A 27953-nucleotide genomic window follows, 5' to 3' on the forward strand; every position below is an offset into this window, starting at 1 on the left:
TCAAGTTTTAAGATAATTTATTCTAGGGAATACAGGTATTTATATAGTGCACAATAAGACACCTGTTATAACCAAAAAAGGTATAGAAACTATATGAAACAAAAATGTGTAGGGTCTGTTTATAACCTTTATAACATGACAAAGAATGTCAGCCCCCTCCTCTATATGGCCTTGCATAAAATGAGCTATATTTTTTTGTTTGGGGATATGAAACCTAACAGTTTGTTTTTAAAACTTTAAATTTATTGAGGCAACGAGTTCTGCATCATACGCCACAGAGAGCCGTAACTTTCAATAAAAGCATGACGCTCACTTTTCTAAACTCCTCGCGCTCTGGGTAGCTTCATCTGGGCTGCGGGGGCCAGAGGTTACCATAGAAACGTTGTTTGCCGTTGATTAGTGTCGTGATGCTTGAGCATAGCACTGCATGCATTAAGATGTTTTTTCACGATCAAATGTTGGTAAAGGCTCCAGGCAGGCCACATGGTTTTTGAAAGAGCCATAGACTGTCTTGCCAAAAAATTTTTTTGCAGCTGACTTGAATATCGCATTAATTTTGTGATTGGCTGTCATATGGTGTGGGGGCAGGGTGGACGCAGAGTCGCTGAGAGAGAGTCGCGCCAACTCCGTTCACTGCAACGGAGCAGTTTTTTCACACCAACGGCGGTTCACCGATCCTCTCTCTCAGCGGCTCTGGGTGCAGTCAGGGTGGACAAATCGTCTGATGGGGTGGGCAAATCCCACCGTCGTACTACGCCGAGTCATATCCTCTGTTATCAGATGATCCTGACATTGACCTTTGACTTTGAGATCTGCCTGAAGTCTGAAGGTGTAGAACAATTCATCCAAAGGTGAAATTCACAAATATTCTTTTCTTTGTTTGGGGATGTCTGCTAAAAGGTAAAAACAAAGAAGTTTAAAGAAGTTAAAGTCACTGAAATATCATATTCACATTTTTCCCAAATCAAATTGAACATGCATGACTTGGTCAACAAAAGCCTATTTCACCCTCTACTGATCCATCTCACCACATTTCCTCCTTTGCCTTCTCCGCCTGCACGCACATGTCCTTCACCCAGCTGTTCTGTCGGTTCCTCTCTCAACCGTCTTTTATTCCCTTTTCCATCACTTTCAGCTCTTTCTCTCTCTCTCTGACCCATCTGGAGCTCTGGGTCAATCTGCATGACTGCTTTACTGTTATGCAGTCTCCATGCAGTTGTGCTTCATTAAGACAGCAAAACATTAGATGTGTGGTGCATCTGCTTTCAGTTTGACCAAAACAGAATGATGCCCCTGAATGTTCATTTTAACCTCTGGAAAAAAGAGAAAAAAGCAAGCAGAAATGTGTCCCACTGGGAATTTGTTGGATTAGCACACAAGTCTGTGTTCAAGTGATTCCTAACGGTAATCCATGTAGAGAGGCCACACGAGGGTCTCAGTTATAGGTCATTTGTCCGCAAGATCAAAGGGGTCAAGAGTGCTCCGTATGTTAGGAACATGCTGTGAACATGATCTTGCGTTGGATATAATCACCCTTGGGCCATTTTGCGTACGGGAAGCACGTCTGAGGACATCCGAGGAGACTGAAGAGATAAAACACCCTGCAACACCTCAGACTATGCACTCTCAAAAATGAAAATTTACTTATATTGTACATAATGTAATGTATTGTACATTATCCATTAATTTGACAGATATTTCTGTCAAAAAACACAACTCACTGAAGTGCAATATTCAAATTACTATTCAAGTACACTTTGCCCTATTTTTTCCAAGAGCATCTCGCAGGAATTCATAACTATTTTACGAGATGGTGAGAATTCGTTTTCATACGTTTTAGTATGATTTGCTTTCTTACCAAATACTTTAGGGTTAGGGGAGGGGCTTCATCATTCATTATTTCTAATAATCTTAAGTTTTTTTGTACAATCAACACTGCAGAAATCTACACAGATTAGCCATATTGTAAAATAGTTAAGAGTTTCCATGGGATTAGGTTGATTTTTAGACACGGTACATGAAGCATTCTTTTCTTTGCTGGGCCAAAGTTGATCTACTAAAGGAGTGGGTATACTTGACTTTCCGTCTCCGTCTCGAGCACAAACGCGTCCGCACAGCTTCTTGAACATACTCATCCAGGCCACGCTGAGTCGCGTCATTCACAGACCCACTGTAAATTAATGACAGAGGTTGCATTGCAAACAATCCCAGCAACAGCAAGGCAACAGAGAACAACAACCAAACAGTATGTAGAAGGATATGCTTTTTAGTTTATTGTTCTTGGTTTCAGCGTGTTGGTTTTGTATCGTTCTTCTTCGACAACGTCACATGGTCGTTGGAGTTTGTCACTGGTGTTCCAGCATTGTCTTTCTAAATCTGGTTGTCCAAGGAAGTCTGTCTTGATGTGTAAATTTGTGAAAAAAAATCAGCATTCAAAACAACATGTGCTGGTGACCAACTATGAGGGTCTTTTTATACATAGGAATATATATAATGCCTCATTTATGAAACTAAAGTGATCAGAAATATATTTTATATCCAACTCATTAATGTTAGAACATGGTTTACATACAAAACTGTACATGTAAATGTATATTGCTCATGTTTCATGGAAAAGACCCATTATGTTGATTGACGTAACTTCTATTGATTTTAGGTTTTATAATGAATGTTACAATGAACATGTGTCAGTATTGGGTTTCTAAGTAAGAGTAGCCACAGCACGGATGGCTGCCATATGTTTGCAGGTCAAAACAACAGATTTTGCCTTTGAGACTCTAAAAATGAAATATTAGCAGACGTACGGTGTCCATTTCTCCACCCATATGTCCCTCCTTATGTCTTAAATCACAGAGTTCCTCATTGGCTTTTTCGTGTTGTTTTTCACACATTTTAAATCCCTGATACGATCAACTGCACGTCTCAGCCGGCTGGGACTTGAAATCCCTGCTAAATCAGATTTTAGGAATCGTATTACCATGCAAATGACCCGCCCTCCTAAGGAAATGCGGCTTACTTAGTAATATTGTTAATAAAGAAGAGGGTAATACTGGACTTCTGGATTAGTATGTGTTATGTTTAGGATACTTGAGCACCCCTCTCTAAATAATGGTCTAATCTTCAGGAAAGGCAGCACCTCACATCCCCCCGTTTCTTATTGACGCTCGCCTGGAGGAAGACTTTCTGGGATTTACGTAGCCTTTATGTGAACACACTTTTTATTCACTCAACGCAATAGTGCAAACAGCTGTATGTCTTTACCCTGCACAAAAAAAGCACGTTGACATAATTAAACCCAATGTAAACTTAATCCACGCGCACACGTACACAAACACAGTCTGAACCATGGGAAAAGCGTAGCCTTGCTATAATGATACGGTGACCTCCCTGTGAGAATAGATGAGCGTATAGTGGTTAAGATGCAGTTGTTAAAACCTGAATTGAAACATAATGTTAAAATGTTGATATAAAAGGTCATCGCCTTCTAGATGGTTTTGGTTCTTTCGGCGGTGGACAAACATAAGAGTCGCAGATGCAGCTGGGATGACGACAAACCATTAAGAGCATAAGCACCATGGGCAAAAAACAAAGCTGGGCTTTTAGAAAGGAAAATGAACAGGTGATAAAAGGTAGAGACGGGGAGGGGGATTTTAGCTCAACCTGTGAGCTCTTTTAGACATGTAGTGCGGGTGACACTTAAGCCACTAATGGATGATTAGTAGCGCAGATCAGCCATCTTGACTCCAGGTGCCATTATTTATTCTTGCAGTAATGAGTAAAGAGGAAATGTGGAACTCACACCTCCAAATCGCTCAGAGGTGCGCAAGACAGTTTCTGTGTATTTTAAAGCTGAAGAAGGAATGAACCGCTCGCCTCAAGCCTTAACAACCACAAACCTCACTAAAATTAGATATCGTATTGGTGATGCATATTGTGGCCTTTCAGAGATGCAAATGAAAGGTTCATTTGGATAAACAGATATCTCTGATAATAAAAAGCTTTTTACTGTGTATTCAAAGGTGTGTGTTGGGTTGGTTTGATAAAGTAATTATAACTCAAAGCTAACTTACACAATAAAACACAATAAAAGCAGGATAACATAATATTTTTTTCTGATTTGTTTTTTCAAATACACTCTTCAAATGATGTCAAATCTTATTTGAGACCCTATGCACAGAAAATATATATTTTTAATAATGTAAAAAATATAAGCAATGGATTCCAATATATGGGAATGTATTATTTAATATAATGCATCATATTTTCCAGTATATTTTCATCTATTTTTGTTATATAAATAGAGCTTTATCAAGATTTTCAGAGAATTTGTTTGTCATTTTATTTGTCAAACGGTAGTGCACAAATACTATAACTTATAGTTCTTTCAATGGCTTTAAATGCTTTTGCGTTATATAGACCAGCTTTTCTACCATGATAAAAACACATACTGGTGTCGAACAACATGAGTGGAGTCTTAACTGCTCATTTTGTTTTAATTGAACTCTATCTCACATGCATGCAAAAGCACTATTGAAAAACATGTGACCATCGGTTTATTGAGCGTAATATAACTTGGCCCAGACTCTTTGCTTCTTCGGATGAAAACAGATATGGATAATTCAATTCTCTACGCATCACATTGAATGCAGACGTGCATCACAAGACACCACTCAGGCTTGTGGATCTAAGCGGATCAAAGAAGCAAAGAGCACATGACAGAAAGAGAATGTACAAATGCTCTAAAAATATAACATTTCTGTTGTAAAGAAAAAATGAGGAAGGGGTAAGGCAATATTTGAGATGTTGCCACTCTCTTTAGGTGAGGAAATGAATTTAAAACAGTTCTTTATTTTACACACAGATACTTTTTATTTTAAAGGTTTCCTTTGAAGTACGCTGGATTTCATTTCAGTTTAACTTCTGTGTTCTGTTATTACCGACAGCACAATGGTGATACCAGATACACATAAGTAGATAATGTACAGTCAGAAGGTCATTACCCAAAACCCACTTCACATTACTCCAATTGCAAATTATCCTGATGGCTGCTTAACAAATGGATGTGAAATATTGAGCTAAGCTTAAATGTTTTCATTTTTCAAATGTATGTGCCCTCGTAATCGTAAATTCAACATGATTAACACCATCAAACACAATTTCTTCTCTATGTGATGTAAGAATAATATTGGCTGTCCTATGGTCAAGCTTATAACTGCTAGCGATCCAATCCATTTATTAAGCCCCACCCTATTTTTTTCACTCAAATATAACTGAAAGAACACAATCACAACTGCAGTTTCATGCCGACTGTAATTCTTGTCTAATTAACGCTCATGTCTGCTTTTTTTATTGACTTTTATATTATTATTACAAAATTGGGTCTTGTGCTTATTCAAATATGTTCTAGAATAAACAAATGTATTGCAAAATGAATTTAGCAGCAGCTAATGACTTGTGAACCTAATTCACACCCTTCGAAATACAGACTGTTTCTATTTTTGGATGTTCTCATCTTATGCAAATCGAAAGCTTTGTTTACAACTTTAATGAAATGCAAATTGAATAAAGTTTCTTGTTCCCTTTTTTTATTAAGAGGAACTCTAAATGACCGCCAACGTCTCTGTGCCCTGATGGGAGAGTCACTTGTGAAAGATGTTGACAAGCAAAAACCACATCAAAATCCGGAAGTTGACGGAGTTAACCCATGATGGGGACCTTGTTGTGGTTACACGTCAGAGGCTCTCTTTAGGCATTGCGTTCGTGTAACAGAAATGAAAACGCTCAAGCCTGTAAGAGTTATTTTGGGGGAGTTCCTGAGGTGAGTACCAGAAATGTACATAGATCTTCCTGAGGGTGGAAAGTGACGGGGGTGGTCAAAACAGCTGCCAGATGTGGAGGAGTCCCATGAGCCCCGTCACATTCCCACAGACAATGCGTGGCCTGTGAAGTCGCCACAGGAAGTGAGGTCAGGGTTCCTGACCCCTCCTCCGATCTGACAGAAATGCAGAGTTCAAATTGGTGTCTTTCAGACATCTTGGAGATGCAACATTTATGGCAGTAAATGTACACAAACTGTCTGACAGGTATTGCGCTGTATTTAGCATCTGTGTATAACTGCCATGCAAAGTGAAATCTGATATCACAGATCCAGATTTTTCTTGATTGTTTCTCAAACAAAATCGCTTCAAAGGGATGTTTAACCTGTAATATCAGGTGCTTTCTAGTGGATGTATCGTTACTCTTGACTCACTTATTTCCATATACGCTAAAGGGGCTTATCATGAAAAAGTTAACCATATGTTTCTTATTAGGAGGAGTTTTAACTAACAACAAACAAACCTTGGATTGTAATGCGGTTGAAGCATATCATTTATGATTCACTTTTGCCCTCTTTACACAAACACGATACAACATTGCCCCAATCACAAACAAGCCTAGACCAAGCCGCACACACCTGAGGCGAAACTTGTTCATCAAGACAAAAAAAAACTCATGATACTCTCAGACACCATTGCATCTGATTACTATAAAAATAAGGGGAAACCAAATGAGTCAGCAAAGGTCCTGCCTGCTTTTCTCCTTCACACATGTGAGGACAGATGCAAGTATGACTGACGTGTGACCACTTGCATTTGAAACAATAGGCTCTTGGTTCGATGAAGATGACGTCATTTCAAAAGTCACCCTTGAGCTGTCATTAAAAGTTATTAGAGTCACAAGATTTGATGGGGAACCGTATTGAAATGTGAGAAAACGACGAGGACAAAACAACGAAGTGCGGAGCGGAAGTGAGGAGGTGGAACCCAAAAAAGGACGAAAAACATCTGGACCTCATTTGTACCCTGGGGGAAAATAAAATGAAATACCTCCATAAATCGGAAGTTTTAAATCTTAACGTTCTCATTGAGTGGCGAAAACTTTCTTTTTGAGGCCGTTTGCATTATACATGTGGTCGTCACAAATGCATTTGTGTGGAAACGCAAATAAATCATTACCCGGGCACCCTGCTCAGCGCTGGGAATGAAAGTGGATGAGCGCGTGCGATTGTGTGTGTGTGTGTGTGTAATACGTGAACGTGTAGCCTCTCGCAGCGCGAGCCCTCTGTTGTTCACTGAGGGAGAAAGACTCTGAGAGAGCGGCAACCGGGATTTAACCTGAATCACGTTTTTTTTGGCATTTTAACAATTCAACGCAAACTGACGCGTCCTGAGGTCGACGAGACAGGCGTCGACTCTTCTCTGCGTTTTGACGGTTATCACAGACATGACTTTACTAACAGTCGCACTGTACACAGTAACGTCCTGATGTTTTGACTTTTCAAACGTCGTTTTGTAACGTTCGTTCAATTCTTCTGACGACCTGAACCGGATCAAGCGAACGGGAATAACTTCAGCTCATGTAAACTTTGTAAATGAATATCAGCTCCAGCGGCTCGCTTTTCTTCTCCCTGCCGGGCATCGCACATGGGGTGAGTACACTTGTGCCAGTATTTACCTAAACTTTACAGCCCACATTAAAACTTGTGTTTTCGTTTATTTGAAATCGACACGACGGACCAGTTAAAGTTCAAATGTTAAAGACAGATGTGTGAACCTCGCACATTGTTCGCACTTTAACAGCAACTTTTTATGCGTTTAATTGTCAATATAGGCACGTTTCTATCACTTACAGTCATGATCTGTGATCTAGGATATCGCGTCCTTACGGCTATCTCAGATATAGTCTGTTATCTCTCGACACATGTATATTCCACCAGCACGTTATTCACATACGGTCGCTCGACAACGTTTCCCTGCATCACTTACGAAAAGTCAAAGTGTTGTTTGTCCATCGATGTAATGTGTAACGTGCGCGCAGTTAAAGATTGACCGGAATCATCCAGACTGTACTTCATACATGTGTATTGCAGCGGTTCATTTGTCAACAGGGACGGGTTCACGCTGAGCTCGTAGCGGTCAGGAGGCTTTGCGACGTTTGTAGAGCCCGCCGTGGGGTTCTTTGGGATTTGTCCATCCGTCACCCTAAAGATGGCATTGTTCTTTAAGAATGTATTAATAAGACAAAAGACTCTATTATACCATTATGCTGGACCGAGTGCTGTCGAGACTCTTTGTCTCTTAAAGGGACAGTTCACTAAAATGAAAAGTCTGGCATCGTTTACTCACCCTCACATTACGTATTGCGAAAGGAGATAAGCTGCTCTTTTTTTTAATATAAAGCAAAATTGGATTGTGTCAACGTAATGAACAACTGCATGCTTTGCGAAACATCTACATTTATGCATTTGGCAGACGCTTGCGACTTGCATTGCTTTATCCTATACATTTTTACATAGGTATTTGCAATCCCCTGAGATCGAACCCACAACCTTGCTTTGTTAAAGCAATGCTCTTACCACTGAGCTACAGGAAAGCTGAAACATGAGTCATAACGTTTTTGATGAGAAGGCCCTTTTGACAGTTGACTGTTAAATGATGAAACGGGACAACGGTCTAGATGTAGGTGTTTTTTTCTCCCATTGAATCCGCGGCTGTATTGAAATACTTTATTGCATCTGAATTTAGGTCAAGCTATGAAATGCATCCCTCCTAGGTATTCCCCAAACGCTGCTCTCTGAGGTGGCGACAACACACGTGACCGGATAGTTTTATCTCTCTAGTGGATTGAATAGGGGAACGGAGTGAGATGCTTTCAAAATCTGGTTTGTGGTACACGACGCCTCTGTCTAAGAGATAAGCTGATATGCGGGAGGAAACAGTGATTATCTTTGAGAAGTGTTCATCCATCATTCTCAACCCTGGACATGAGATGTGTGTGCGGTCACGTTCTAAAAGCCTTAAATTGAATGATTGCATTATCATGCTTGCATCAGGCCTTTTAAACAGATGCTCATGGGAGTTTCACGATGCTGTGATGGAGAGCTAACTCTTTTTATTTGATGGAGGATCATTCCCAGAGTGAGGATGTTAAGATGAGGTGTTGAATCTATTGATGGCTCTTTAGGAAGAAGTTGAGTTTGAGAATATATATGATGCTGGGGTGTAGTGAACAGCAGATTTTTATCATGCTGTGAACCGATCTGTGGACAGAAGCTAGTATGGGCGGTGTGGTTTCTGGGTTGGCATCATGTGCTGCCACGCTTCATTAAACTACAACAAAACCAACTGTGTTGTCTCTCCCCTAACAACCAGCAGTGTTCCTCACTTAGGTGTGCGAGAGACGTACGCTGTGATCTTTTTCAGTGAAAGACCACATAACACGCTGTTCGTCGAACAGATGCTGTGACTCTTCAGATCACAAGCGGCGTCTGTGCTTCAGATATGACTGGCATTATGACACAGTGTCTGTCAGAACGAGGTTGCAGGACGAATGTCTGGTTGTTACCTTTTGACTGTCTTGAATTCACCTGACCTCACTTTCAACTTGTTCCCAGACGCACGTGATTCAGAGTGAGATTTGCTCTCAGTGATTCAGCCGCGTTAGCCCACAGAGGCAGGACTTTGCATGAGAACGAAATCGAAAAAGAGGTGAATAAATAAACAGATATCTTAGTAAATGGAAAGATAAATAGATGTGTCAGGCAGGGATGGAACTGGAAGTGTGGGATTTTTGGGCTCGGTCACATGAGGGGTTAAGGGTGGGGCTAGGGCACAGTGTGGGCGGAGCAAATCCATGAGGATTCTTGCGCTTAGCATTTTGGCTCTTGCGATGCATCTTGGGAAAGCTGACGGCAGAAAGTTGTATTAGCAACCATATGGCAAAGAAGAGCTGTATTGGTTTGTTTTTCAGGGTCAACTAGGGATACTAGTTGGAGCTCATAGATCAATGTGTGTGTGCTAAATCCTGTGTAGCGTTTTTTCCAATTGCGCCGGTCAATAATAGACCATCATTTGCTGATATTAATAGAGGCCGGGCTTGCACTGAGTGTTATAAGGCAGCATGCCATCTTTCCTCGGCTGAAAAACACTTTTGCTGGGTGTGGCAGCTGGGACAAAATAAACGCCTTCTGTTTAGGAGGCTGCTGCTGAGCAAGTTACAACTCACAGCCGGCAATATCGAGCTCTCCGATTGTGTGCCAAGAACTGGGAGTGTCACAGTAATGCATTGCATTTGCTCTGTCTGCTTACCTTCTTAGCAACATGCACCATCGTTTATACTTGCTCGCTGGCTGCTCGACGCAACTGCACAAACAGTAGTGTACTGACTTTAGTGTTAAGACAATCATAAACGCATCCAATAAATTGTGGTTGTATACAACACAGTCACTTAGGCTAATCTGTCTGTCTCACACAGACCCATGTAGAGAAAGCTCAAGGGAAACTTTCTAAATATTTATTGAGAAGCGGTTCAGTTTGGGGAAGGACTTTGTCCAGTTTAGGACTGATAAAAATTTGGAGACAAGAATAGAAAGAGGGACCTTTAAAGGTTTTTCCATTTTGTCGTTTCTCGAGTCTGTGGGGAATTACTTTTTATGGGTTTAATTTTGAGAAGCTTTACATGACTGATATAAATCTACCGTATACAGGAAAACGGCAAATCCAGCTTAACATTGATGCATGTGTGCACAATGGGCATATTTTCAAAATAACCAATGACCAATCAGAATGGCTGAATAATGAGTGTCATTTGGGTTTTAATTATATGTGTGATATGCAAAAATTTAATAAAACCACTTCTGGACTAGTGTGTGCATCTTGCACAGTGGTCTATACATTTTCTATAAAATCCATCCAGACAGATAAAATAATATGAACATAACGTTTTGAATTAGGGATAGTTTTGATTTTAATGTATTTGCTCAACAAACCTCAAAAAAATGCCCAGACATATCTATCTGCATGCAAATATTTGTGCCAGCAGTGCTTTGAATTGGATGAATTTGAAGAAACAGCTCACGTAAGTGTCCATACAAAAGCTTGCAAAAAACATCAAAACATTATTTTTGCTGGACAACTGGTCAATTACTGTAACATGATTCATGCCAACTTGATTGCATCTGCATGGTATTTTATATGTTTTAGGATCTACCGCTCCTTAAGTTAGGTGTACAGTACACTAACCCAGTTGGCACAGAAATTTCACTGCATCGTTTAGCAATAGAGGAACCCTTTTAATGGCAACGTTAACCCACTAAATTTGGCTCTTATGATAACGTTGACCATTTAACCGGCCACAAAGAGGCCCTCAGAATTTTTCGTTGTGTTACTGAGACATTTATGAATGATTTGTGGCTTCAAGCACTGGATACACAATGATGTGGTCAGGTTGTGGTTTTCTAATGTCTACCAGGCATCACACGTCCAACTGCATTACGTTTTGTCCGGAGGGAGATAAGGGCATGCCAGACCCAAACACCCCCCCCCCTCGTGATAGAAAGCATATTGTTTCCTGACGCTCTTTGTTTGTACACCTGGAAGAAGCCCACTGAGGAACCCTATTGGAATGAAGAGCTGGATTGCTCGCCAGAGCTCAGCAGATTAAATTTTGGGCTTGGGGGGGCTTTGTCCATGAAACCTTTTCTTTCAGCTGTGGCAACTGTGATAGGATCAGGCCCATCCTCATGGTAATGCAATGTCATGAATGTCCATGAGCAGCAGAAAAAGGAGGATCCTGCCCACAAGGGGTCTTTTAGCATCTCAATGGTCTTGTTCTCCGGTGGGACGTTTTTGCAGTCAGAAGTTTGTTAAACGTGGAGTTGTTGCACAAGTCGATCTTGTCTGTAAAATGAAATGAAATGAAACCGTTGTTGCGTAACTTGTGGTGGACATGAAGGGGAAAATCAAGATTATTTTGGAGGGAGACGGTTCGTCACTTCTCTTAAAGAGTCACATAAAGCTATAGGGTTGTGAAATACGAAAGTCTGGTTTCAACTCACTTGGCGATGAGTAGAGGCTTGTTCTGTAATGCCCCGCGTCGAACCCACGGTTCACTGATAAAACAAAACCTAAATTGGCTGATGTTTGAAAGCCTGGACGCCGAAGCAAAAATGGCTGATAAACATATGAGCAGGTCAGTGTTTTCCAATTAGATTTATGATTTGCTGTGCCTGTAATACAGTTAAAGGACCACTTCTTTCTGACAATAACATATCTATTATTGATTTGCCTATTAAATTTGATCTGCTTAAGATCAATGAGTAAACCACATCCAATACGGGAAACAAAACGACATGAGCAAAGTATACTATTGAATGTTTGGCTCTCTGAATAGTTTCGAAGAGGGGAAGTGGGAGTTATATATTCACCATTACAGACTTTCTGTCTGCGTGTGCGTTTGTGAGGCAGTCCGGTCTGTATCATCCCGAAGGGACTGGGTGCTCTAATATGTCAGGAGGGTCTGGGAAAGATGGGAGATCACTGTACATTTTTGAGACGAAGCCAAAGCTTATGTTTATGGTAATGTAATACACATGCACATATTTGTTTTCCAGAAACACCACTATTGAGTCAAATCTAGCTCTTTGTTGGTCTTTAGCGGGCAGCTAAGAGTGCCCACTTTCTTCATCCCCCATCATTGTTTGATGAAAGGTACCAGACATCGTATCACAAAAGGCAATCAGGACTGCTTTGTTCATCCTTATGGGTGCCTGTTTCCTTTGTGGAGACTCCCTTTTTCTCTTCACACCCCCCCCCAAAAAAAACACACACTCCATCACCACAACCTTCCCTTAACTGATGCATACGAGAAACACATGCGAGTCACATTTGCACAGTACAATGTTGTCAGGAAAAATCTGGCCGCGTTTCGTCTGTCTAGAACATGAGCACACACACGGGACGCGTCGCACGCATCCCTTGATAAAGCAGAAGAACATGAGCATGGGTGGGGTCTGCGTTGCGGGGGAACAGGAGCAGGGCTGCAGAACAAAGCAAACACAATTTGTGTTCTAGGACCTTTCATCAACGGATACTTCCTATGTGCAGACAACAGCCGACCACTGTGAAAAAACTGAACGTGTGAAACTTGATGCTAGTTGAGATCTTACTCAAATTTTCACTTCACCACCGCAGTCCTGTACAGTGTTACACAATACGTTCCTGTTTTTTTAGCTATTCGTTTTTCCTTTACATGGTTCTGTGCCCTGCTCTCATGCTTGAATATTGTCTGGCATTGAGCTAGGTCTAGACATGCCTAAACCAGTCACAGGTTCTACGGAAGAGGGAGTAATGAATTAACATCGCATTAGCTCATTATTTCATGAGTGTTTGAGACGGCGCGGCCACGCTTGCCTGTTCTAAATTAATTCCTTCTGATGTTTTTAATCACCTCTTTGTGGGCCCTTGCTTTGATCTATGTAGTAGACATTAAACCATAGGGGGTTGGGAGACAGCAGCATTGGGTCATTTTAAATGGACGAGTGGTCTCTCCAAAACTCTCTTGGTTTCCTGTTGCTTTTCGCCCACATGATTAAAAACACACAAAAATATCAAGCAGTAAGCTTTGACAGATTTGTTCATGCGTGCCTCGCAGGGGAGGAAAATGACATGGCAGTGAAGTAGAGATTCAAGCCACTCAACATTGTCTAATGCTCAGTGAGGAAATAGTGCGAGTGAAAGGGCAGTGCTAACTCTCTCCTTAAGAGCTGAATTTAAGTCCCCATCTTTCCAAACTCATGCTGGATTACTATAACAGACCACAGTCTATGTGGCACCCTGCCACTGCTTCTTGGCAATGAAGGGGCTCCAGTGTTTTACCTGAAGTCAAAACAAAGACTTAATTAATTAGAGAGATGCAAAGACGTGTAGATTGACTGCGGCTTGTGTGGTCTGTTGCTGGTGGTTGTAATTGATCAAATATCCTGCACCATTTGTGCTGCAGACATAAATGAAACATCAAAGAAAGGTGTGCCGCACTTTAGGATTGGACGACAAATCTTATTTGCTAAAAGTCACCATACATCAAACAATCAATCATGTTTTAATCAGTGTTGCAGTGATTATTATAAATGACTGACATTTGGCACACAAATGTCAGAAATATGGCATGCATTTTTATTCTAGACGCATCTTACTCTTCACAGATACCCAAAGGTGCCTGCTTTCGAGTTCAAGTGCGCCCACATCTCACAAATCCGTGCATACCAGTATTCTTTTTATAATTTCATTTGCACTTGTAATCTTTAATCGAAAACATTAAGCTCCTCTCCCCCTCTCAACAACAACTCTTTACCACAATGACGTCAGCAACAGGGGTTGGACTATACTTGCTGTCCATTTTTAGCCCTCCCCTTCAGGCTCAATTTACAACAAACCAATCAAAATGGGTAGGGCAAAATAAAGCCCCGCCCCACAATTTATTTATAATTTCAGAACCCGTTTTACTTGGATACACAATACAATATGGAAAAGAAGTCAATCGCAACTAACATTTTATGCGTCGACCGTGTTTTTTCATGGATGATATTTTTTCTTAAAGCAACAAACAAGATGTTACAAGGTAACACTACAGCCTTAAACAGAAAATAAATTATCTCTGTGACATAAGCTTTACTTGTGTAAATTATTCCAGTTTTGAATCTTTGCACTGGGTAAAAATCAGCTGTAAAATGGGGGGTTCCACAATTAATTGTGATTCATCGCTTCCAGAATAAAAGTTTGTGTTTATATAATATATGTCTTTGCACTAAACATGTTAATTTTGTATTTAAAAAAACACAAACACAATGTATATTGATGTAAATTAAATTATATATTAATAATAATAATATATACAAGCATATATACAAGCAAATATATTTTTTAAATATGAAGATTTTGGTTCCAAAATGAGATAAATCGGTTTCTATAATAAAAAAAATGTTTTATTATGTTATGTTTTTATTGTTTGAGTTATTATTGTTATTATTGCTTAAATCAATACACACCACCTGCAGTTTGATGGATATTAATTGAAATGCACAATAAAAAAATTTTTTTATTTGTTTTTAAACTGAGTCATCTCTTTTTGGAACAAAACTCTTCATATATTCATGTATGTGTATATGCTTATTTATACAAAATGTATATGCACAGTGCACAGACATACCTGTAAATGTAAACACCAAATTTTATTCTTGATGTGATTCATCGCGATTAATTGTGAACAGTCCCAGCTTAAATAAAAAAAAACAGTTCCGTGTGATGACCAGTCGACTGTCTAGTGTAAAAAAAACCTTATCAGACCATCAAAATTAAATCAAAATGTAATCGACCATCCATGACAACTTCCACTGACAACCTCTACCAGCCTTTTTTTAGATAGAGAACAAATGATCTCACAGAGTCTCAGGGCTGTATGGTAACTTTTTTTGCTCTTACATATATTCTGAAAAAAAAAACAGTGTAAGAGTTTGACGATAGTTTCAATCAAGAAGTGAAACACTCGTAAAAAACTCAGAACAGCTCTGTGGATGAAGTTCAAATGTGCATGTCCTTGTCTAGTGAAATAACAGACAAATCCACGATTGGAACATGTTAAAGTTTGCAACTTATTCACTCATAAACACGGCAAACAAGCAGAGGACATATTTAAATAGTAGAATTACCTCCTTCGTGATTCTTTCCATATTTTCCCACATCGCGCAGATCATAGGGCTCTAGATAAAGATTTAAATCAAGTTTGTTTTTTCCATAGCATGTGTGACATATACAGTACTGTACAGCCCTAGGGTCTACAGACATGCTCAAATTTGTTGATACCCCTCAACAAAAAAGGCAGAATGCACAATTTCCCCTGAAATAACTTGAAACTGACAAAAGTAATTGGCATCCACCATTGTTTATGCCATATTTAATAGAAATCAGACGTTTCTTTCGATTTTTTTATTCAACATAATATCGTAAATAATAAACAAATGAAAATGTCTTGGACGAAAATCTGTCCAAAGCACATTTTCCCAGAAGGTTTGCTGCTTATCAATATGAGTTCTAGCAAATTCCAGTCTGGCTTTTTTATGTTTTTCTTTCAATAGTGGAGTCCTCCTGGGTCTTATTCCATCGTCGATTTTCTTCTTGCGGCCGCTCCCAGGGAGGTTGGCTGCAATTCCATGGACCTTAAACTTCTTTATAATATTTGCAACTGTTGTCACAGTACATCGAGCTGCTTGGAGATGGTCTTGTAGCCTTTACCTTTACCATGCCTGTCTATTATGTTCTTTCTGAGCTCCTCTGTCATATCTATCCTTTGCTTTCTCTGGTCCATGTTCAGTTTGGTGCACACAATGATACCAAACAGCACAGTGACTACTTTTCTCCGTTTAAAAAGGCTGAATGGCTTATTACAAGATTGGATACATGTGTGATAATAATTAGTTTGAAATATCACTATAATCCAATAAGGTATTATATTTTCCAAGGGATACCAACAAATGTGTCCAGACCATTTTAGAATATCTTTTTAGAATAAACAATAATTCATCTCTTTCCACAGCCTCTTTGCTTTATTCTATGACATACCAAAGGCATGAATTTATACATGATACAGTAGCTTTTAATTTCATCACACCTCAGGAGGAATGAAGGCATATTTCTATGAGCTGTGAGGTTACCAACAAATTTCTGAACGTCTGTATTTTGTGATTAAGAGGTGTTATGTGTGAAGGAAACAAACAACCATGTGTGTGAACTGTAAAATTGCACGGGAGGTTTTGCAACAGTCTTAGCATGCATAAAGAAGATCTTGCCGTGTTTTTTCCCAATGAATTACGAAATTGCTTACTAAGTTGTGAGATATGGACGGTACACTATCGCTCGGTTCTGTTTCGGTGCACTGAAGAGGCCCGGTGAACCGTTTACAGTTCTGAATTTCTCACCGTTTGAAGTTCTAGATAGATTTAGGAAGCATATCTAGGAGCTCAGTATATATTGCAGCTGATCTCAGCATCTTATCTGTGGTTTAATCTGACTACCATGTTTTTGTTTTTGCACGTCAATTTAGCTCAGAGTTAACCAAAGTAACATGAAAAGTTAAAGTATGAAACACTACCAAGATTACACTCTATAGCCATGTGTATGTCTGCATTGAGTGTTGTGTCTAAGTCTCTGTGTATATGTTTAAATTTCAGAAACGCAGATAGTGGCGTGGCTGCGTTGTGTTTTCGTGTGAATGTTTTAGATTCAGGCCTGTGGCCTTTAAATTATCTATACGCCTGGGCCTCATCCACGTCCTGAAGATAAGAGCGGAGATCATTGCGCGGGAGGGTTATAATGTGCAGAGGACAGAGATTTCTTTGTGCTTCAGTGCATTTGGATGAGTCAAGAGAGCGCAATCTCTCCAGATCGAGAACTGACTCCTTGAAACTTTCCCCAAACATGCAGATAAACAGCACGTCTTTAAACCGGATTTCTTTGTGAGTGGTTGTACAGTGTTTCCCACAGCTCGGAAATATACATTCGGTGGAGAAGGCCCGCTGACACAAAAATGAGCTATTTCATGTGAAAACAAGAAATAATGCACTTAAAATGCCTTCTTTTTTTTAAGGAGAGTAATTTTTCCCCGCTAGTTTAATTACTAATAATGCAGACACTTGAATCTCTATCTCTTAAAGCTTTTTTTTTTATCAGCTGTTCGATATCATTCAGAACCTGTATATGAACCTGCTGTATATGACCTGTATATTTTGAGAAATGTCTTTGTGGTTTTCTGTCCCATACAATGGGGTTCAATGTTGTTTGGTTAGCAACATTCTTCAAAACATCTTCTTTTGTGTTCTGCAGATCTCATACAGGTTTGAATGACATGATGCTGAGTAAATGACAAAATAATTTTCATTTTTTGGCGAACTGTTTTTTTAAGTAGCTCTATTTCTTTTAATTTTCAATTAGACGCACAGTTTAACATCTGCGTCTATTTCTATTTCAAGTGTTTGTATTATGAGCGAGCGACACGTCAAACTGCATCACGCCTGCGGCACACAAATGTCAGAAATATGACATGCATTTTTATACTAGACGCATCTTACTCTCCACAGATACCCACAGGTGCCTGCTTTCGAGTTCAAGTGCGCCCACATCTCACAAATGCGGCTGCATGCAAAGGCGATCAAGTGTTAATGCAAACACAGTAGAGACGAGTCATGACAAATTATGGGATTTATGTGTTTCAATATCACTATATCCTTAGTGCAAAATCAGTGCAGTTAGCCTAACTTCACAGATCTGCTGTTATTTCATGTCTAAGTACATAATAGAAATATGTGGTCAGTTGCATATTAGACAGACACTTTTATTTTGGTCTGGCTATCTTGAGCAAGTAATGTGACATTTCACTTTTTTTTTGCTGTAATTGCTGTAATATCTCTTTGGTACGAGTCTCCCTTTACATCAAGGCCGGAACAGCGATTTTGTAAAACTCCTTATGTGTGAGAAAGTTATAGAAGGCCTAAGGGTTTCCTGAAGAGCGGAGGTATCAGCGCAGTCGTGCACAAGGCTGGTCCACGTGCATTTGTGTCAAGGCTTGCTCGGACCTGCCCACATGCGTTTCGAAATGTGATAATGCAGCTACATTTATCGTCATCAGTAGCTTGCAGTGGTATAGTGTTATGGGTCAACTTGCACCCTGAGCAAAGCAATCCAACTCTGTGCTATTTTCTGTGTTTGTGAACAAGTCTTTTATCAGACTCGCACTTTGTTGAAAAAGCAAATATAACTCACATGTTTTAAAGTGAGAGTTGATAATCATATAACATCGGACCCCATTGACTTCCATTGGGTTGACAAAAACCACAGAGGCATTTCTTAAAATATCTTCTTTTGTGACCACTTAAACAGGTTTTGAACCACAGGAGAGTCAATAAAGGATGACAGAATTTTCATTTGTTTTAAAGATTTTTATGTTTCTTTACATTTGATAAGATTAAGAAGATAACACTTAATTTATATAAATGCTCCATTTGTTTTGTTACAAATATTTTTACACACTGATCAATGTGATTTTTCCACTCATTCTCAACTTGCAAATCAAACCTGAAGAGTAAGCAGATGGAACGAGAGTGTGTTGAATAGAGCATTGTCCTCTTGTAACCATTGGGATGCTCTGTGTTTTATCACCTTCACTATATTGACTAGCTTTGACTCATGATTCTCTCTGGCCTTGCCAACAGATGGAATTTTCTCCCTCTTCACCCCCCCACCCATGTGCCTGGTGCCTGTGAGCGTGCTTTAACCTCTTAGATCTGGCATTACAACCCATGCCCGGCTAGCCCATCAATACAATTATGTATGATGTAATTGCACGACTCTCCCGGGGCAAGTTACAATCGGTTTAATGATGGTCTGCTCCGGACGGATCATAGTTTTGAATGTAACTTGCTGTACGTTACAGCGCCTGTGCAGCAAACACAGACCTGAGAATGTTTTGTCAGCGATTTGGTTGACTGTTTTCCTGTTACTGGTTCTTCATCTCTTTTGCACGATTCACAGTGTATTACACTTTGTGCGAATTTGGTACGTTACAAAAATCCTTAAAAACAAGCTTTAGGTAATGGTGCATTTGTGGTGGAGGTGAGGAGAATGTGGTCATGCGGATGATGATGTTTATCACGTAAGGGACAGGATGTAGAATGGCTCGCGTGTCAATGTGCAAACGCACCTTACGCGTTATTGCAGAGACAGACCGTTGAGCATTTATTCATGAAAGATCACAGGGAAAGAGTGATGCCCCGACCACCGCATAAAAAATGCTTGATGACCTCATGCCATCCTATTTGGTTGCTAGGAGATCAACAGACATGTTTCCAAAGCCTTGTTTTCTTATTCTGCAGACTACTGAACCTCTGTGGTTATTATAAGGTAGATTTAGCGAGAATGTGAGAATCTACAGTTATACACTGAAGTGAAACATCTGCTGTGTCTGTTTCCCAAGTGTGTGGTTGTCTAACGGTTATTCATGCTGCAAAGGCACAAGACTCTCTAGAGAACACGGTTACCTCGGTGCCAAGTAACAGGTGCGTTATGGGAAACTCTGTTGCTGGGACGCCATTGACTAATTAGGGCTTATCAGGTATTGGTGGGAAGCGCAAACAACACCTGGGGCCTTTGTCGAGCTGTCACGGGGACGTGGGTGGGGTCATGCCCGATACCGGGGTCCTTGGTTCATGTTTCATTGTTTTTGATGTGGGAGTTAGTCAGACTCAACAAAGGCTGACTAGAAATCATATGTTTCTGTTTCATAACATCGACCTCATGATGAGGCGACGTGTCATTGTCAGAACTGATTCAATCTCAAGCAAATTCTGCGGTTAAACAAACTACTATGAATTCTCGTAGCTTTGGGCCGGTCTGTGTAGCAGACACATATAAGGTTTGTGTGACTTATGGATAGTTTGAAACAAAGAAAAACGGCTTGTTGCTTTTGTTCAAGTCATTTCCTGCCGCACGTAAAGCACCTGTAAGAATCCGTATAAACTTCCTCTGCTCTGTTTTTTTTTTGTCTGTCGCCTTCCACCAAACCTTTCCCACACTAACTGTCTTGCTACTAAAGCTCTGTAGACTGAACAGGATGTTTGATTTTTTTTGACACCAATAACACTTCCTTCAGCCTATAATAGCACAGTTCATATATTGTTTCATCAGAAAATGCACAGGAAGGCTGTTTTCTGTAGTATAAAAAGGTGATGGGAGAAAATTGGAGTTGTATTGTAATTATTTTTCTTGAGAAATTATAGCCATTTTGATCTATGAGTATACAATGTCCTAACCAAACGTGATGCGACAGGTGTTAAAAAAATATTTTCAACATCGAAAGTTTTTGTACTTTCCAGCCGTTACAATGAAATGTTTTGATTACATCAGGATGATATAAATATACTTTTAGAAAATGTGTATATCTCTTTTAATTCAGATTTTCTATTTTTACACATGTATAGGTTATTTTATACATACTGTATATTTTATATATTTCATTTTTTTGTCCTATTGTTATTTTTAGATATACATTTTATAATTATAATTGAAAAATGAATATATTAAGTGACAGTGGATTCTGTTTTAGAAATTGTTTCTGTTTCTTTGATGTCGTGGCTGACAGGCTCCGCCCACACAGAGATCTTTTTCAGTAGCAGTTCTGCACGTCATGAATATTAATTAAATATAATAATGAGTCAAATTAGGACGAGATGAATAGTTTTACTCAGATCTAGAATAACGTTTAGAAAGCAGGAACCGTAAACTATATGACAGCAGCGTACTTGAGAGCCCTGTCTACACTCTCTTCTGATTGGCTGTGATTTTTGATTGATTTTATGGGCATATCATAGGCAAATCACGTCTTTATCTTTTAGTGTAGAGAATGTTTTTCTGATAAAGAGGAGTGACGGGCTGAAGCCCATCATTGCCTGCACTGATTCTCCAACACAAGCCCTTCCTTCAGGGAGGAGGATTGTTGCATCTGGACTGGAGCGAATGACAGGGAGGTGGAGGAGGGTAAAGTATTGGTGAAGTAAGGCAGACTGAAAGACAGCACTGCAGACAAACCAGACCATCTGGTTTCACACACCGTCAAATCCCTAGATGAAAGACGGCAGAGGTCTCCACGGTGACGCCACGGCCCAGAGTGCATGTGAGAGGGACCTTACGGATACCAAAGTGAAATCACAAACATTAGTCGTGAAACTACCTACTCAAACCTGTTCTGAGATGTGAAATTTCAGTGGGTGGACGTGTTTTTTTTCTTTGCTCTGTTTTTCTCCTTCCGTTTCTGAGAAGGCAAGTCAATGTGATGTGCTATTACTAGAAGCTGCTGTTTGTTTACAGCATGAACAAATATGAAAGAATATCATCCTGACAAAAAGAATATTCCCAATTGCAACTTGAATATGCTACTTCATGGGATACAAATATCCTTCATGCAGATGGTAATGCCAGAATGCACTACAAAAAAAATCTAGATAGTGAGAGAAATTAAACGTATCATTTATTCCTTGCTACAATAGTTTAATGAAATTATCATATTTACTTACTATTTATGTGAAGTTCTTATTATAGTGTTGCATTGTTCCTCTCACCCATTGAATTCTATCGTAAAAGAGTAGCTGTGATCACTTTTGTTTTGAGGTTTTATTTCTGTTAGGATGCTGCCATTGAAAAGGCTTTGAGAACCCGTGCCAGGTTTGGGAAATGGAGGGCTTTGGAGTCGATGGGGTGTGGGTATTACTATTTATTTAAATTCTCTGAATAGAACAACTACGATTGTTCTCATTTGGTACTTGACGTACGGGATAATTTTGGTTCGGTCTACCTTTGGGACAGTTTGAGTGAAATATAACCTGGACAAGGAAGCCATTGTTCTAATGGTCAAGGAAGTGGCCTTGCTCAGCTGGTTATTATTGGCATTTGCCGTCAGATTGGGGGTACTCGCTGTGCAGATGCACCTTATTCTGCTCTCGTAGGTGACTGTGATGTGCTTCCTGAGACGTTTACATAAGTCTGCATCTGTGAGGATGTGTGCCATACTGCCATTGGCTTCGAACCGTGTGCAGCAAATTGTGATGTTGAAGTGTGCTAGGTGTGTGCGTCACACAGATGTCTGAGATTCCTGCCTTTGTCTCATGCCATTCCACATGGTTGCATAGTCTCTACATTGACTCAGTGCCTGGACAAACATTTGTTCATTTCAATGTTGAGGCTATTTTGTTCTGACTATGATCGATCTTGGGCCGTAGACCTCATTCCGTTGAACGATCTATGTTTGGAAACTTTCTGATCATATCTGTGTAGTAGGCGTAGCCTTCAGTCTTGAGATCCATTCGCTGAATTTGTATGTTTATCTAGATTACAATATGTAGGTTAAGATGCACATAGGAACAAGACATTTTATTGAAACCATGTTTTTGCTGCTTTTTGCATTTATTTTGTAGTGAAATGATTAGTTTGAACATGAAATTATAATTATTTTGAGTGCCACAGAATATATAATAATAATACTTATTGTTATTATTAATATATAATTATTAATAAATATTTGTTATATATATTCTTAAATATAAAACTAATACATATTAAATCTACATATTCAGCATATTTGTTTTTGAAGATTTGGCACAAATCACTGTATATATCAGAGGTCCTATTGCATGTACCAAGTTACATTTTTTCCTTGTGCTGCATTCAAGCAGAAAAAAGATATTGGTTTGTGGTTGTAGTCTTGATAAGACGATGTTAACTACATTGCTACTTTACAAAACAAACTGTCTAATAGGAATGAATATTCTTGACAAACATACAAATCTCAGCATTTTCTCTGTATGTACACTCATTAGTTTCCAATTAAAGGGGGATTTTAGATGAAGGGGAAAATCTGTGGGCTGGTGGAAATGACTTATTTTGTCTGGTAGGTATTGGAACTACTACTTGATGTTTCACACCTTGGGATGACATTACTCACTTCGTAAGTGAATAGTACAGCTGAATTTCCATTTCTTCTCCTGCAGTTACATGTGGGTGTAAAAGTACTTGTCTGTTGCGTGCACTAATGTTTGTTTACTATGCATTAACATATTTTAGATGTTTAGATTGCTTACCACACAGCCATGATATTGTCATCTTTTAATGTGTGCCGGGCTGCAGGATGAGCTTCGGTCTTGTAGTATGAAAGACTTTTCATAACATTATGTAAATTGCATAATTAAATCTGAGGTTTTGCGGTTAATTAAAATGTGCAATTTCTTAGCCACTAGCAAAAGAATTTGCCACAGAATTGCGAAAACAGAGTTTTTAATAGTTTTGTTTTTATTTTTGTTGTGGATTTAATACTAGTTTATTTTATCTATTTGTAGTTTTCATGTACATTTTTGTTTTTCAATTAAGTTTATTTTTATATTTGTAGTTTGCACGTTTTGCTTTGTACATTAACTTGTATATTTTATTGTCATGATTCTGCCTCATGTCATGTCTATCTTGGTCTTGTGGAAGATTCATAACGAAGTCTTATGTTTTATGTGAGAGAGAGATGTTGACCCCATCGGCCTTCGATATTCTCTCTCCGGACCTCCTCTATGTTCCCGCCATCTCGTTTCTTTATTAGCTTCCCTTCAGTGTTTGATCCCCATCACCTGGTTCTTGTTAATTATCCTTTGTCTGTCTTTTGTCCTGTGCTCGTTCATTGTATTTCGTACTTGTGTACTTCGTGCCTTGTATCTTGTGCAGTATATCTCGAGTATGCTTCCTGTACCTATGTGTCGTGTCTCTTATTATAGAGAGCACAGTTCTTGCCTATGATCTTGTTTGTTTCAAGAAAGTCTAGTTTAGTTAGTGTTAGATTTTTGTCAAGTATTGTTTTCAGTATTAGTTAATGTAGTTCATATATTCTGTTATTATTCCTATGGTGTCTTGTTTTCCCCATTGTGGGTTTTTGTTTTGAGTTTTTGTCAATAAATCTTTGTTTGTTAATACCACCACCTGCTGCCTCGCATTTGGGTTCTCCCTGCTGAAATTGCATGACATTTTATACTTGTTTATATTTTTTGATGTGCTATAAAATATTAATAATGAATTTCTTTAGTTTAAGTGTAATTTTTTGTTTTTAGTTAATATTTTTAGTGACCAAAACTTTCAGTTTATTGCTGAGGCAACTTTTCATATTTTCGTTTGGTTTAAGTTTTTCAAATGAAAGAGAAATGTTTTTATAATTTTAGTTTTAGTAAACTGTCATAACCTTGTACAAAAATAGTTGTATTTAAACAAATATGCTTTGCTCACTTCAGGCACCACTATTGGGTCCCATAAAAGATTGCTAATCAACTAAAATAAATGGATTTTTATCACAGTTTTCATGTGTCATGCGGTCAGTCTATCACTTTGCTGTTGGATGACTTTGTGACTCCTGGGGTTTGATTTTGACGAAATTAAACAGACACTGGAATTAACACAATACAAAACTTGGTCTCTAAAATTATGATATATATATATATATATATATATATATACATACAGATGCAAAAACATTTAAACATTAGGTTACATATAAAAATATGTAATTGATTGTAAAAAAAAGTGTATTAGACTTCGACAGTTGTTTTTTCACATTCCAAAGACTGCCATTAACTGTTGTTTTGTTTTTGTTTTCAGGTGATACAGAGTAGCTTCCTGGGCCGCTGAGACGTGACATTGGGCGTCTCATTTATTCTGCCCCCGCTGGCCCAGACAAGCTCGGACAGGCTGCCCTCTGAATGTCTTCCAGTCACAAAGCTGCAGGACTTTGCCCAACCGTCATCATGAGCAAATACTCCCAGTACTTCAACAAAACCCTCATACAGGTCCACTATCACAGCGCTAAGGAAATGACCAATGAAGAACTTAAGGAGCGCATCTCAAATAAAGAAGGCTTCAGTTCTTTGAACATTATATTTGTCATCATCTGCAGCATCATCATCATGGAAAACCTTCTGGTGCTCATCGCAGTGTTTCGCAATAAGAAGTTCCACTCGGCCATGTTCTTCTTCATCGGGAACTTGGCCTTCTCTGACCTGCTGGCCGGCTCTGCTTATATTGCCAACATCTTCCTGTCAGGACCTCGGACATTTGATCTAGTTCCTGTTCAGTGGTTCATAAGAGAAGGCACGGCTTTCATCGCACTGGCCGCCTCGGTGTTCAGCCTGCTGGCTATCGCTATAGAGCGCTACATCGCCATCACCAAAGTCAAGGTCTACGGCTCCAACAAAACCTGCAGGATGTTTCTTCTGATTGGAACATGCTGGGTCATGTCTATTCTCCTCGGAGGTCTACCAATCCTCGGTTGGAACTGTATTAACAACCTGGAGGATTGCTCCGCTGTACTGCCTCTCAACTCCAGATACTACATCCGGTTTGTCGTCACCATCTTCACCATCATCTTGCTGTCCATCGTGATCCTATACGTTCGCATCTACCTTATTGTACGCACAAGCCACCAAGAGGCCACCAACTCTCCAGCCTACGCTCTCCTGAAAACCGTCACTATCGTGCTGGGCGTGTTCATCGTATGTTGGCTGCCTGCCTTCACCATTCTCCTGCTGGACACATCCTGCACCGTGAAAAAATGCCCTATTCTCAACAACGCCACTATATTCTTCAGCATCACCACTCTTAACTCTGCGCTGAACCCGCTGATCTACACGATGCGGAGTAAGGACATGAGGAAGGAGTTCATCAGGGTTCTCTGCTGCTGGGGGCTGCTGAATTGCGGCAGACCTCCGCACCGCTGCATGGTGCCGCTCAAGAGCTCAAGTTCGATGGAGCACTGCACGAACAAACACGAACATCAGTCGACTCCCATCATGCAGGACTGCACTACCTGTGTCTGAACTGTGTTCGGAGACGAGGAAATGAGAAGGTGAGGAGAGATGATGGTATGTGAAGAATGAATCCAACACACAGAAGACAGAAGGGTGCATGCTTTCAAGAAACGAGAATCACACTTTTTGCAGACTGTTCAATTCAAAGCAAATATCAGACGTGGTACCTTGTGTCTTTTGTTGCTTTAATTCTTGCAAACGTTTGTGACCATCCCAGAACAAGACTTGAGCCGCACACTTGACATTTTGTTAGACCTTGTGGCCTTGACATCTGTGCAAACAAAACCAAACTCAAATGGGAATGAATGCATTTTAGCTCTTCAGACAATTTGTGTGCGTGTATGGATGACAAAAATAAACATGCATTTTCCTTCTTAAATCAAAGTTGAAGATATTGCACTTTGTAGACTCCTAGGCAGTTTGCCGTGGTTTATCTCTCAAATACTGACCAGTCTATCAGAAGTCACATACAAGATCCTATTTGATGTAGGCCGTCATTGTCAGACACATATTAAACTGTAAGGATTAACAGTGTACTCCATGTGACCCAAACCACCATGCATGCTTGCAGAAATGTATTTATCGAATTACTTGATATACATAACACCCTTTGATAACAGACAAAAGTATTCCGCTTCATTGTAATTGCATGAAAGTCTAACCTGTGTAAAAAACTAGTATGTATGGCAAACTTATGTACAATGTTACTCTTCATCTTTTGGCTTCCTGAGCTAACTGTACCTTACTGTTTTATATTTCCTTAACATTCCTAATGTTTCATAAGAGGAACGCGAAAGCAGTATATATTTTACTGTACTGTTCCTCACAGCAGCCAGGCCTGTTGACACGACAACGTTGTAGCAACGCTGCGGCAGCGTATGCTTTCTACTTCGTGCCCTCTTCACGAACGGAACTGAATATGAGAATGAAGTGTTAGGAGCGAACATTTCGCTGATCGACAGTATTAGGCAACATCATTCTTCTCCTGTGGAGTATTGAGGTTTTAGCAACATAAACAAGAGGGCTCTGTCACTGTGAAGTCTTGATGACATGTAAAGTTCATTAAAAATGATCAGATTAGGACAAACTGAGCAAGTCTGCCATCTTTTTATAGGTCGCGTGTCTTCTGAAGAGTTGGAACTTCCTGCAAACAAAGGAAGTCCAGTGTTTCGTATTCTTCCTGTTGTTTAGGACTGACCTTTAGTATTCTCATTTGTTACTGTCATAAAACGCAAACACTTTCGCCCACGCAGTCGTCCGCGTTCATTGTATGATACTGACATGTTTTAGTTTCCTCTGTCGGATGATCTTTGTATGTCGACAGAGAAAGCACTTTGGCAGCTCTTCAAATACCCGCCTAATGTATTTCCTTTCTTTTTTGATTTGCATGAAGACTTATTCGAGTCAGTGTGAGCATCCCTTTCACCCCGTTCAATGTAAAACATTGCCTACCCTGTGTTTTTTTTTTTTTAATAATAAATATATGAAAGTATGTATGTATGTATCTATCTATGTACAGTTTGTATGAAATCTGTATACGTATAGAATGTCTTGTGTGCAATAGCCTTGTGTCTAGTAGCCTGTGCTTATTCGGTACCAACCCAAACACTAATGTAGGTACATAAACATTAGTTCATTCCGTTTTTTTTTATAAATGAAATACAAAAAAATTACGATCGTCTGTTTCTTATTTGTACTTTTATGACTG

The 27953-nt window shown here is 39.5% G+C and overlaps 1 protein-coding gene and 1 long non-coding RNA gene across 2 annotated transcripts; one reads left to right on the top strand and one right to left on the bottom strand.

The window, feature by feature from the left end:
* On the bottom strand, positions 1-2453 carry LOC130426689 (uncharacterized). The gene is made up of 2 exons (XR_008907216.1): positions 1029-2453; positions 1-893 (listed from the first exon to the last, which is right to left on the bottom strand). It is a non-coding gene; the product is annotated as an uncharacterized LOC130426689 (long non-coding RNA).
* A 2577-nt stretch (positions 2454-5030) lies between these two features.
* s1pr2 (sphingosine-1-phosphate receptor 2) lies at positions 5031-27918 on the top strand. Its single transcript, XM_056752631.1, has 2 exons — positions 5031-7468; positions 25041-27918. Exon 2 carries the CDS (start codon positions 25142-25144, stop codon positions 26252-26254), a length of 1113 nt encoding a protein of 370 aa, XP_056608609.1. The 5' UTR covers positions 5031-7468; positions 25041-25141; the 3' UTR covers positions 26255-27918.
* The last annotated feature ends 35 nt before the right edge of the window (positions 27919-27953 follow it).

The sequence above is a fragment of the Triplophysa dalaica genome, chromosome 7, assembly GCF_015846415.1.
Source record: "Triplophysa dalaica isolate WHDGS20190420 chromosome 7, ASM1584641v1, whole genome shotgun sequence".
NCBI lineage: Eukaryota > Metazoa > Chordata > Actinopteri > Cypriniformes > Nemacheilidae > Triplophysa > Triplophysa dalaica.